The 11,990-nt window shown below is 41.0% G+C and overlaps 4 protein-coding genes across 4 annotated transcripts; 3 read left to right on the top strand and 1 right to left on the bottom strand.

The window, feature by feature from the left end:
- Positions 1-23: 23 nt before the first annotated feature.
- On the bottom strand, positions 24-1,294 carry LOC128707841 (DNA-directed RNA polymerase III subunit RPC4). The gene is made up of 4 exons (XM_053802799.1): positions 1,065-1,294; positions 835-995; positions 576-767; positions 24-508 (listed from the first exon to the last, which is right to left on the bottom strand). The coding sequence occupies exons 1-4, from the start codon at positions 1,292-1,294 to the stop codon at positions 24-26; spliced, it is 1,068 nt and encodes a 355-aa protein (XP_053658774.1).
- An 845-nt stretch (positions 1,295-2,139) lies between these two features.
- LOC128718109 (KAT8 regulatory NSL complex subunit 3) lies at positions 2,140-5,197 on the top strand. Its single transcript, XM_053811782.1, has 3 exons — positions 2,140-2,411; positions 2,475-3,299; positions 3,391-5,197. The coding sequence occupies exons 1-3, from the start codon at positions 2,140-2,142 to the stop codon at positions 5,195-5,197; spliced, it is 2,904 nt and encodes a 967-aa protein (XP_053667757.1).
- A 422-nt stretch (positions 5,198-5,619) lies between these two features.
- Positions 5,620-6,195, top strand: LOC128718108 (ATP synthase subunit s, mitochondrial). The gene has a single exon (XM_053811781.1). The coding sequence runs from the start codon at positions 5,620-5,622 to the stop codon at positions 6,193-6,195; it is 576 nt and encodes a 191-aa protein (XP_053667756.1).
- Positions 6,196-6,486: 291 nt separating this feature from the next.
- Positions 6,487-9,279, top strand: LOC128707320 (polyphosphoinositide phosphatase). The gene is made up of 4 exons (XM_053802272.1): positions 6,487-6,558; positions 6,630-8,223; positions 8,304-8,898; positions 8,973-9,279. The coding sequence occupies exons 1-4, from the start codon at positions 6,487-6,489 to the stop codon at positions 9,277-9,279; spliced, it is 2,568 nt and encodes an 855-aa protein (XP_053658247.1).
- The last annotated feature ends 2,711 nt before the right edge of the window (positions 9,280-11,990 follow it).

The raw sequence follows: 11,990 nt of genomic DNA, 5'->3' as shown, positions 1-11,990 counted from the left end.
ATATCCGCCTAGTGCCGTATATTTCATGTAGAATTCTTGAATAAATATTCCCAGTCCGGGGATGCATTCAGCTTTGCGTTGATAGTGCTGATGTTAATTATGTTGCCATTGCGTTCTGCTTGATTAGTGTTGATAGAAACTAATTCTTGCAAGAATCCCGTATCCATGCCTAGGTTGATGTCAAACATGATTTCTCCCAGCTTTAGTTTCACCTTTCCTGAGCGATACCTAATTATTTTACCGATGTAACCTTCTGCCAAATCACGAACCGTACAATACTGTGGAGTATCTTCGCCATTTGCCGTAGCTTCAACCTTACAATCACTGCCATTTGGTACACCTTTGTCAACGCTATCGCTTTTTCCGGGTAATGCATCGGGAAGTTGTAAAAGGAAGATCTTGTTCGACTGTTCACCAGATAGGACGTTTTCAACCGAGTTCAATGGATCCAACTTTGGTTCTGCCATATTTTCCGCCTTAACCTCCGGTGGTTTGATCTTGTAATCAGCTAAAATGAGTATAAAGCATGCAGCTTAGCGACACTGGATGATGGCAATCGTTTAGTTTAAACTCACAGTTTTCGAGCTTTACTGGAAATTTTAATCCATTTTCCAATTTTTGGTCCAGCTCCGCTACATCTTCATCATTATCGTTGTACAAATTTTGTATCAGTTTATGCTCAACTTCCACATTTATTTTGTTGTCTGCTTTCGCAAATACAGGTTTCCTAATTGAGTCTCCTGGTTCTTTCGAAGAACTAGATTTGTCTGCATAGATAAATAAAACAAATCAAATGATTAGATCATGCAGGGTATGTACCGAGCGGCAACGTACCAGACTTGGATGCTCGGATCAGACTTCGCTGAGCTAAACCATCCGAAAAGATACCGGATGTTTGAATCATCGTTGCCTTTTTGTTCCTAGTATCTTTATCATTTTTATTGCGATCAGTCTTAACTCTGCTTTTTGGACCTGTGGATGCAGTTTTCACGTCTCTACAATGGATAACATTTTGTCGTTAAAAGATATTTCATTTATTCTTTTGTTGTCGCCTCTTAACTTACGTATTTTTGTTTCTCACTGCGTTCAAATTTGGAGTGTAAACTTTTTTGTTTACCGGAGGTTTTGTTGGGCGACCATTGGCAAGAGTGAGATCCCGCGGTTCACGGAATGATTGAAGGCGCTCCGTTTTCACTGTTGCTTCCATCGGAACGCTGCTAATTAGTTTGCTACTTTTCTCTATGAATGGCGAATCCATACTTGGTTCCTGTTTAATGCGCGGAGCAGAGTCCATCTTCACTTGTTGGTAGGGGTGCAAGTAGATTAAATAGGTAACTATTTATGCCAGCAGCTGTACACGCGCTTTCCTCCAAATAATGGGTAAAAACAAAACAATCCCCTACAAGGTGTGTACAGTTTTGCAGATGCGTGTAGCTACCTTGGCCCACCTTTTTTATTAATATCTCAACGAATGGTTCAAAGTTCTGCGCTGGAATATCGAATCAACGGAAAGAACGATCGAAAATGTTCCTGCATGTGTGAACAAGTAATTAAAATAACAACAGAGGAAAAACGAATATCAGTTCGAAGTCCGTGATTTGCTAACAGATTGTGCGTACGAACAACTAATTATGAAACTGGCAACACTGTTTCTTTTGGGAAAAAGGACGCCAATCATGAAGCCCGATGCAAAGGTTGGTTCATGTTTTAATATTTACGTAGAATGTTTCATCATATACATTGTCGATACGATTATTTCTAACAAATTGTCCAAGAACAAATGAAAGCAATACCCAAAACACTTTTTACTCTAATTTAAATGGCGATCTGCATGTTCTAAAATATATTCTTCCTAATGTCATTCGCTATGACCGTTGAGGCGGTCTAGTGTGCCGCCATTTGTGAAAAACGCTATTTTGTTTGTGCAAGCTAACAGCATACTCTTGTGTAGTGTTTGTAAAACGCAATTGATATACTTTCTACCGAGTATAGTTTCGAGTATTATCTGCCACCAATTTTACAATTGTTCTTCAAAGCGTTTTATGAACAGTTGACCGCACAGTAAACAAAGATTTACCGGTTTCTGGAAGAGTGCGTTTGGGAAGGAAGTAAGAAGCAAACATCACGACGACGCCTATCATGGAACATAGTTATACGCGAGATTTTCGTCTGCTGGAAAGCAGTCAAACTGCAACGACCCGAACACTGATGATACATCGGCCGCCACAGTGTCCCTCGTGTCACACGCATTCTCACGACGAACGTATTGATTTAGAGGAGTCGTATAATCCACCGATTCCGTCATACAATGAGGAAAGCGCACGACGGGCTATGCAGGAAAGTGAAAACATTGTTGTTACAGCTAGAAACTCCGTGTCGGATGAAGAAGATTGGGAGGAACGAGTAAACACGTAAGAGTTGTATGGAATTTACTTTGATCTTTCGTTGTGCTGACAGTATCGTATCGGTTTCAGGTTCGGATGGACTGTGCAACAGTTTAATCTGTTCGACCGTGTAGCACGGCTGTTGGATATGGACCGCCTGGCAAGACTTACAAACACGGAAAAACAACACGAGCCAGTGCATCGTCGCACAGTCATTGATAAATCAGTAAGCCGGCTGCGGCAGGCACTGGCGAGCGTTTCGTGGGAAACCAGACTAACGCAATGGCTCCATGTATTGTTGATGGAAAATCTGCCACCGTCATATTTGGCTATTTACATCGATATACTTCAAACTCTGCACGCTAAACTGCCACTGTTGGTGAACAAAATGATCTTCGGAAGCTCACTCAATGTAGGCCAGGAGCTGCTCGGGCCGGTGCTGAAGAAGCCATGGGAACCGATAGTGTCGCACAAAAATCGCAAACTACCCGGTCAGCCGTACATCGTTATAGTGCCATCGGTTCCCAATTTCTCGCAACCGACGGCTCGTCAACAGAAGTGGTTCAGCCTGTTTGCCACGATGTCTTCAGTGATACCAATACAAGGTTCACAGAACAAGACAAATATCGATAAACAATCGCTAGAGCTTTTAGCGGAAAATATGATAACTTCCACTCGCGCTAAAATACAACATGTACGCAACAACACACCCAATCGATCCATTATTTTGGTGGGTTTTGATGCTGGTTCCGCTATTGCCCTTCAGATCGGATTGGTAGAGTCCGTAAGTTGTGTTATTTGCTTGGGATTTTCATACCACACGTACAACGGAGTCCGTGGTACACCTGATGATCACATTGTTGACATTACTTGTCCTGTATTATTCGTCATTGGTCAAAATTCTGCTCGCGCCAGGTAAGAATGCTAATTTATTGTTTAAAATATTGTATCGATCATAGTTAAAATGATATTAAATCGAATTTCCATCTCGGTTTTTATTTTATAGTCATGAAGAAATAGAAATGCTACGAGATCGCATGTCTACTCAAACATCACTTGTTGTGGTGGGAGCAGCAGACGAATGTCTTCGTGTATCTAAAACGAAACGTAAAATCGAAGGAGTTACCCAGTCGATGGTGGATAATATGGTTGCCGACGAGATAGCAGAATTTGCTACGAACTGCTTGGTCAGTCCGCCACGAACGAAACAAACCGGTGTGGTTGGACAGTTCGTAAACGGTGCGTTCCAATCGGAGCCCCACGTCCAAACGCAGCGCAACGAAATTGATCTCGCGGTACAGCGCAAGCGAAAACATGTCCAGGATCATAAAGCTGATTCTAAACAACAGAAAAAGTCACACAATCGACGACCAACTAAATCCAACCAAGAGTTCTCCCAATCTACATCGCTGTCTTCGCAGGATCTATTGGACACTGCTGTTCAGAGCATTTTGCCTACAACACCTGAGAAACAAATAAAGAGTGAGAAAATAATTCTTCCGCTCGCAAATAGCGACGAAGTGCTGAAATATGAATCTGGTGCTACACAGATCATCTCCGCCAGGGCTAGCACACCTATTGTGCTTCCTGCACTGAAGCGAGATTCGGCTATGTCCACTGGGGTGTTGCAACAGCAGAATAATGTGAATGTGAAGTTGATTGAATCTAATCAACTCATTCATCTGAAACCAGCTACCGGAACGACGCAGAAGTTTTACTCTATCAAATCAACCTCCAAACCGGTCGTCTCCGTGATAGGAAATGCAAGTACAGGTGTGAATGAAAGTGGCATATCCTCAAATGAAGTTAGCAGCCCGCCAAAGTTTACTATCGTACGCAGTATGGGATCTACACCAACAGTTTTCAGCTCTGCCGGAGATGTAAATGGTAGTAAAGCTACCAAGGATCTGACCGAGACAAACATTTTTGATCTTCCAATTGTGTTTGCCGATAACGATGGAGTTATTCAAGAGGGTTCCCCTGAAAAACCAAAGCAAGAAGTTCGGCCTGCCAGTGTTGCAGCTTCAGCAACAACCACCGTTACAACATTAGGAGGTTCTCCAACGTCTGGAAATACAGAAAGTAGTGTCGTTTCGGTGCAGCCGTCAGGTAATCGATTCATTACGCTACAACAACCTTCTGGAGGTATGCCTCTAGCGATTGGAAAGTCAAAACAGTTGGTTGTCATCAATAAGGGGACGCTAAAACCCGTTGATCCCAGTATGATAATGCCCGTGGGAACAAAAATTAATCTGCCCTTAGCTGTCGCTTCCAGCGCATCACCACCGAACACTACGGGCACGGTAGTGACGACTGGAGCAGGTGGTAAAGCCAAATTTACGAAGGTTCTTTTGACCAAACCGCTGACGACCAGTGTCAACAACAGTGGTGTAGTAAAGAATTTGGGCGAGTTGCTATCTGGCAGCAAAATTGGGTTTGTAAACTGTGCTGGTGGTAGTGGTGGCGTGAAACAAAGCACTGTCACTGGAACTCCAGTGACCATCAACGTCATCAATTCATACAGCGGAAATAAGTTGCAAAAAGCCCTGACTGGTAAAGAATCAACCAGTGGCGGCATTATGCAGGGTACATCCGTGAGTGGTGTCAGCGCGACCAGTAGCATTCCGATCGTCGGAAGTAATAAGATTTTGATTAAAACTACCACCTCGGCGCTTTCCGCTGCGAGCGCTTCATCTGCGATGGTAGGACGGAATATAATGCTGCAAAAATTCAACATCGTTTCCACGTCAACCGGTACAAAGCAAAGTAATAGTAGCACAAGGAATGCTGATGGGACGCCAAAGGAAAAATGATTCGTTAAATGTTTTACGTACAATAAAACCGCTTAGAAAGCTAAGAATGTTAAGGTACTATGCAGAGGAATATATAACAATGAAATAAAAATTCAAATAATTATTCATGTTTTATTAATGACCCCTGACAGCATTTTTAGTGAGCGATTTTTTTTTCGATACTGCTAAACGTTTTGATTCACGATTCTGCGCGTTACTGTGTTTTTTTAGTTTTCCCCTTGCCGATTATGCAATATTGTGTTTATTTACACATTACTGTCAAATAGTTCAATACAAAGCTCTGTGCCGGCACATCACCGGGTTTTCTGCAGGATTAACAATAATTTTGTGTAAGTTAATGCTAAACGCTGGAATGGAAACCTGTATCTTATCTAGTTCATGTTTTTTTTCTAAGATTTTAGACAATGTTAACACTAAGGACCATGTCGGGCGTGCTTTTGCATGTACAGGTCTCGATGACTCTGCCAAAACCAATGAACCGACCTTTTTGGGGCTGGGTGAATATGATGTTCAACCGTGTGGATCGTGCCCGGCTGAAGAAAGTTGGTCCCGATCGTCTTTGTGCCGAATGGTTACTGAAGAATGGAGCAAAGGCAAAATTTGTCAAGGATAACCGAACACACGTACACTTTAATGCGCTGCCGGAAGAATCGCTACCGGTGCTAATGGAGGAGCTTGATGGAACTGATTCGGGAATAATGCATATTGGCTTCGATCATCTCGAAGGATTGACCCGACTTCGGAAAGTGGTACTTCACAACTGTGTGTACATTGACGATCAAGCGCTATGGAAGCTGCGTTACGTAGCCAACACACTGGAAGAAATACAAATTTCCAAGTGTGGCAATGTTACCGATCATGGATTATTGCACCTTAAGCAACTAACGAAGCTTCAGCACGTAAAAACCTTCGATTTACCACATGTGAAAAATATGCAAGAAGTGGAAAAAACGCTAAAGCAAGCGCTTCCCAGTTGCAAAATAGAAATTAATTCTTAAAAATCGGAATGGAAGCGAAAGTATAATCGGGAGCAAGAATAAAATGGTTCAGTTTGATGTAAATCCAATTACAATACTTTTTTACTATTAGGAACAGGTAAAAATCTTTAAACATAAACAAGTGTTCGTCGAATGTTATGAATCAGCATACACAGTAGTCGATGAAACAATGACAATTTCTGCAGTCGATTAAATTGTTCACAACAAGTGGAGACAGTAAACAGTGCGAAAACGACTGGGTTGGATTAATTGTGGTAACGAAGTGATTGAAAAGATAGTAATTTTTTAACGATGGATCAAAACGTTCGATTTCACCCACTAATAAGCTCGATACAGAAGGTGGCTTTATTCGAGACAAAAGCGGTAGGTGTATGTTTGATATTTAACAATGGCTCGTTTTATGGTGACTAATTTGTGTAACATCTACATCCCAGAAACTGTACCTTATCGGGAGCAACAGTAAGGAGACGCGATTTCGCGTACTAGAAATAGATAGGCGTGCTCCGGAGCTGACGATCTATGAAAATCCCAACGAACTTGAAAAGGGCGACATCCGTAAGTTTGTTCAGTCGCGTTCCTTCATACGATCGATCAGTGCGTACGGCGTTCTGGGATTTGTTAAATTCCTCGAAGGGTATTATTTGATACTGGTCACCAAGCGCACTCGCTGCGCCTTCATTGGCAAGCATATAATCTACACCATCAAGGATACTGCCATGATTCGCGTGAACGAATCTTCCAGTAAACAGATGCACCCGCTGGAGCAGCGCTACGTGAAGATGTTTAATAACGTAGATCTAAATAGTAATTTTTACTTCAGCTACAGTTACGACCTTACCCACAGCTTGCAATATAATCTGGCCGCACCCAAGTTTGTTGGTACGCGGTGCGATATTGTCAAGGATGAACCACTTGTTTGGCAGAACCGAACCGGAGAAAAAATTACGTATGCATTCCGGGGAGTATCGCGGGAACGATTCGTGTGGAATTCGTTTCATCTTAAGCCAATGCGGGATATTATTCACAAGGATTGGATGCTAGAAATCATACATGGATTCATTAGCCAGTCAAGCATCAGTATATTTGGACGGCAAGTGTACGTTTGCTTGATAGCGCGCCGCAGCACTCGGTATGCTGGTACACGATTCCTCAAACGTGGTGCTAACTTTCACGGTGACGTTGCGAATGAGGTAGAAACGGAGCAGATTGTGCTGGATGGCAATAGAATGTGTAGCTTTACGCAGCTTCGGGGCTCGGTGCCTTCACACTGGTCGCAAGACGTTAGCAAGATGGTACCGAAACCCCAGATTGCTATCGACCTTTCCGATCCATACGGGGAAACGGCAGGTAAGCACTACCACCGCCTAATGTTTCACTATGGCGCACCGGTTATCATACTGAATTTGGTGAAAACAAGAGAAAAACGTCGCCATGAAAGTTTGCTTAGCGAAGAAATGCAAACGACGGTGAGTTATTTAAATCAATTTCTCCCTCCGAACCTTCGCATTCGCTACATCGATTTCGATATGGCTCGCAAAAGCCGAGGTACGGGAAACGTGATGGAAAAGCTGGCAAAAATTGCTGAAACAGTAATCCAGCAGACAGGAATGTTTTATTTGGACGATGAGTGCAGCCAAAGACAGACCGGAATTGTGCGTGTGAACTGTGTCGACTGTCTGGATCGTACCAATACGGCACAATTTGCGATTGGGAAATGTGTTTTGGCACACCAGTTGTATGACTTAGGATTCTTGAAGGAACGCAAACTGGAGTTCGAGTCGGATTGCATAACGATGCTTGAGAATCTGTATGAAGATCATGGCGATACGTTGGCGCTGCAGTACGGTGGTTCGCAACTGGTGCACCGGATTAAAACCTATCGGAAGACGGCGGTATGGGCTTCGCAAGGTAATGACATAATGCAAACGCTTAGTCGATACTACAGCAATACCTTTAGCGATACGGAAAAACAACACAGCATCAATCTATTTCTCGGCTACTACATTCCTTCGAAATCGGAGGTGAACAGTGAGTATCGAATGTTATAGTTGTTTTGTTTTAAAATTTTTTATCGTATTAACATTTGGTCAAACATTTGCCTATTACAGAACCCCTACACATTTGGGATCTGGAGACGGATTTTTACATACATAACTCACGATTCGATGAAATTAGACAAATATCATCCACACCGCTCACGCAATGGGTTAGTCCATTCGTATTGAACTGTTTGCCCGACGCAGTGAGCGATGAGAATCGTGTCGTGAAGGAGCTGATCAAGATACATTCGAATGATGCTGAAATAATTGATTACTATTCAAACTTCCATTACGATTACAAGCTCACTTCGTTCGAGGAGCACATCGACTATCAACTGAGCCATCTGTCACGAAACCTTGCGCCAGCTTTTCGCTCCCACTTTAGTCCTTTCGAGCCTATTCGCCGACAGCAAAGCACGGCACTGAAGAATCCTTCCCTGACTGGTCAATCATCGACCAGTTCGGCCAACAGCTCGTCGTCCGATCGTTCTGACGATGAATCAGAGTCGGATGAGGAGGATAAAAGTAATCGCAACACCGCACCAACCAGCAGCAACAATAGCAGCCGTGCAGAGGATCCGGTAACGCTGAGCTCCATGTTCCCGATGACGAATGACATATACGGATTTGAAATACGAATGCCCAAAAAAGCGGACATGTTGAAGTATGTGTTGGGGTTACTGATTACTTTTTTCTACTGCATGATAGTAGTGTATTGTTTATTTTTGTTTCATCTAGGTACGAAAAGTATGCTGAAATCAATCGAATCAGTAGCTCATTCGGTGGGCCAATTCGACCATCCTCCCCTCATCAGTACAACCGCCACGCACAAATGAACGAAAGTGGTGGACTTTCGATATGTAACAATGAAATTATTATTGCGAATGGAACGATGGAGAAGGATATTCAGAACGACATTGCCATTCCGACCGTAAGCGAGGAGAGTATAGCAATCTACAAAAAGTACTGTATGCTGAAATACACCATCATGCATGATTTTCGCTGCGATCCAAAGATACTGGAATATGTAAATATGTTTGCATAAACATACACCAAGGGTATAAGAAATAAACAACGCCAGCGCAATAGATGTCACCAACAACTTTATTCTGTGTTCCCCATTTTGTTCGTCTTGATTGTACATATTAGTATCAGCATGGTTATAATAGCGGTTTGCTTGACAGGCGTTTGCCTCTGTTCACGTACAATAGCTACCACTGTTATATACTAGTTAAATGTTACATTTCCTGTCTTTGCCTTAGTCACAGCAATGGATACACTGATAAACGCGTGTTAAAAAAGAACCATTACGGTCCACTGCAAAACATTTTGCCATTCGCACTATAACATCGTTCCCATAGATTTCTATCACCATGTATAATATATCCATACCTACTGTGTATAGTTGTATAATTATATTTATATATATATATATATATTGGAGAGTATCTACTACACGATTGATTTGGTATTACAAACTGTGTATATATTATTACCAATTATTAGTATAGCATATGATGTTTTTTCGTTTGCCTCCACCAATTTTCCTTTTTGACAGCATAATCTACGGATCGTTTGTATATTTATTGATATTCCTAGGTCATATTTGAATATCAAACAGTACAACAAATGGAATATCTTGCGTTTCGATAACTTGTAAATATTGTTAATATTTTGTCTAACCTCTTTTTACCACCGTCTGCTTCCATTAATCTGTCACTAAAGCACTAAAAACATGTAGATTACTGCTACCATGCTTTACAACACCAAGGTTAGGCGAAGCTACACGTTTGTTTGGAGCGTACGCGATTATCGCATTTTTTTCGTTTTTTGGTTTTTTTGTTATCTGTTAGTGACAGTTAAATGTTTCACGTACTACTCATAAAGCTGTTCGGTATTATATTTCGCATAAATGGATATATAGATGAACTGTCTTTGTGTTGATCATTTGATTGTAGATTTGTTAGTTTTTAGGTTTTAAATGAGAGCAACAACTTATAAAAATAATTAAAACACGGGTTACACAGGACAATAAAATTCCCGATCGTTTGAATTACATTTTTAAAATATGTCTAACAACATGCATCATATCCCGACAATAATTCTACTTGCGCTGGTTAATGAGTGTAGTTTTGTTTTTTTTTACTGTGAAATCTTATACGCAAACTGTAGTATACAATAAGGGAGACGGTGTGGGCTATATGAGAATCAATCATACAAAATGTATAATAAGCATTTTTTTCTCATTAAAATTTTTAGGTTTGGCTCATTTTATAGCGAATAATGAAATGAATGGACTAATGTAATTCATTAGTATCTATCGACTAATGGACTAATGTTAAATAGCTTAGTGTGATTTTAAGTCTATTCGTTCAACTACCCATTGATACGAACTTCTGTGAATCTGTGACCCCATACCAGCCTTGTATTGATAGTTAGTTCGATACATACATATGTTTCGCGTGCATGATTTTTCGGTTAGCACGGTACATAACAGCGAGAACTTAAAGTAAAACCAATCGAGCAGTAGAGTAAGAGAGTATAGGTAATGCACAAAATTATTTCGATTGCAAGATTAATTATCAACCATTAACGAATGAACGGTAACATTTAGATGTGCGGTACTTAAATACAACGATGGTTAGTAGCACTATTTTAGTATGCAATTTTAGCACTAAACAAGTTACTAGACGCCTTTGGATGTTTGGATGATTCGAAACATTCGTTCATGCTTTTGGATGTGTGGATAAGATTCGTTCAAACGTTTTCCTCGTTCAAAGATACATCAGCAAAAAGTTATTGTCTAACTCACAATAACACGGCTCACGGTGGACCGAATTTTCTTTTCTACAGCTGTGTTCACCCGTCCTATTGTAACAGTGATGTGCACAACGATTGACAACAGATAATCCAAACAACGTACGCACACTGCGGAACACAAAGTTTAGCACACGACAATCGGTAGTACATGGAGAAAGCTGTTTTTTTGGGAGGTTACAGGTCCATTGGCCTTTTACTAATATATGAATATTTTGTGAATTTTTGTTTTGCTGTTGTTTGCGATCGTCCTGACAGTTTTTGTCCTTTTCGCAGGCAGAAGATATGCAAGAGGCAGGTAATAACATAATTGGAACAAGAAATTCATCTCGTTTGCAACTGTCTGACATGATATTACAAAACCTGTACAACGCATTATCGATGTTCGATTGATGTTAGTTTTTGATTGAGTCAGCAATTCATCATCATTGAGTTCAATTCTTTGGGTTCTTGTAGTTATTTCAGTGAAGTTTCTCTTCTTCATTTGTTAAGAATAGGGAGATATATAATTGTTATGCGTTTAGTTGTCCTTTGGCACAACGTAGCGCAAGTTATTAATGCATCAGCTCTTCAACTTCAATTTGTTGGTGAACGTGTTTCAATTTCTACACCAGCTGATTGATTGATGTATTAGTCATATTTTAAGGAGAAAGGTGAAGTTTACTTAAAGTAGTCCTGTAGTAGTAGTCCTTTGTATTGCCTGTTGATACCTGTTCTAGGATTAGTTATTAGTTATGTATTTTGGTTTAATTTTGTTATTGGTAACTAATAATGTACACTGTAATGATAGTTACGTAGTAATGCGTTATAAAATGTTACATTCCATTTCGGCTGGGATGGGATAGTGTCTAGCAAAACTTGCAGCCATTCAAGTTTCGCAAAGAGATTATCACCGTCGCTGCGTGTGTCGTGGATGTTGAGCGACGCAAGGGCTTCAAT

The sequence above is a fragment of the Anopheles marshallii genome, chromosome 2 (genome assembly GCF_943734725.1).
Source record: "Anopheles marshallii chromosome 2, idAnoMarsDA_429_01, whole genome shotgun sequence".
Lineage (NCBI taxonomy): Eukaryota > Metazoa > Arthropoda > Insecta > Diptera > Culicidae > Anopheles > Anopheles marshallii.
The sequence above is the reverse complement of the archived record's forward strand: the minus strand, read 5'-3'. Positions and strand labels throughout refer to the sequence as shown.

What these genes read in the sequence shown, in the direction of transcription:
- LOC128707320 (XM_053802272.1), top strand. Translation starts at nt 6,487, where the DNA reads ATGGATCAAAACGTTCGATTTCACCCACTAATAAGCTCGATACAGAAG. An exon ending in CTTTATTCGAGACAAAAGCG is followed by an intron (nt 6,559 to 6,629) that starts GTAGGTGTATGT and finishes TCTACATCCCAG; the next exon opens with AAACTGTACCTTATCGGGAG. An exon ending in AAAAAAGCGGACATGTTGAA is followed by an intron (nt 8,899 to 8,972) that starts GTATGTGTTGGG and finishes TGTTTCATCTAG; the next exon opens with GTACGAAAAGTATGCTGAAA.
- LOC128718108 (XM_053811781.1), top strand. Translation starts at nt 5,620, where the DNA reads ATGTCGGGCGTGCTTTTGCATGTACAGGTCTCGATGACTCTGCCAAAA.
- LOC128718109 (XM_053811782.1), top strand. Translation starts at nt 2,140, where the DNA reads ATGGAACATAGTTATACGCGAGATTTTCGTCTGCTGGAAAGCAGTCAA. An exon ending in TGGGAGGAACGAGTAAACAC is followed by an intron (nt 2,412 to 2,474) that starts GTAAGAGTTGTA and finishes TATCGGTTTCAG; the next exon opens with GTTCGGATGGACTGTGCAAC. An exon ending in CAAAATTCTGCTCGCGCCAG is followed by an intron (nt 3,300 to 3,390) that starts GTAAGAATGCTA and finishes TTTATTTTATAG; the next exon opens with TCATGAAGAAATAGAAATGC.
- LOC128707841 (XM_053802799.1), bottom strand. Translation starts at nt 1,294, where the DNA reads ATGGACTCTGCTCCGCGCATTAAACAGGAACCAAGTATGGATTCGCCA. An exon ending in GATCCGAGCATCCAAGTCTG is followed by an intron (nt 768 to 834) that starts GTACGTTGCCGC and finishes TTATCTATGCAG; the next exon opens with ACAAATCTAGTTCTTCGAAA. An exon ending in TCCAGTAAAGCTCGAAAACT is followed by an intron (nt 509 to 575) that starts GTGAGTTTAAAC and finishes TACTCATTTTAG; the next exon opens with CTGATTACAAGATCAAACCA.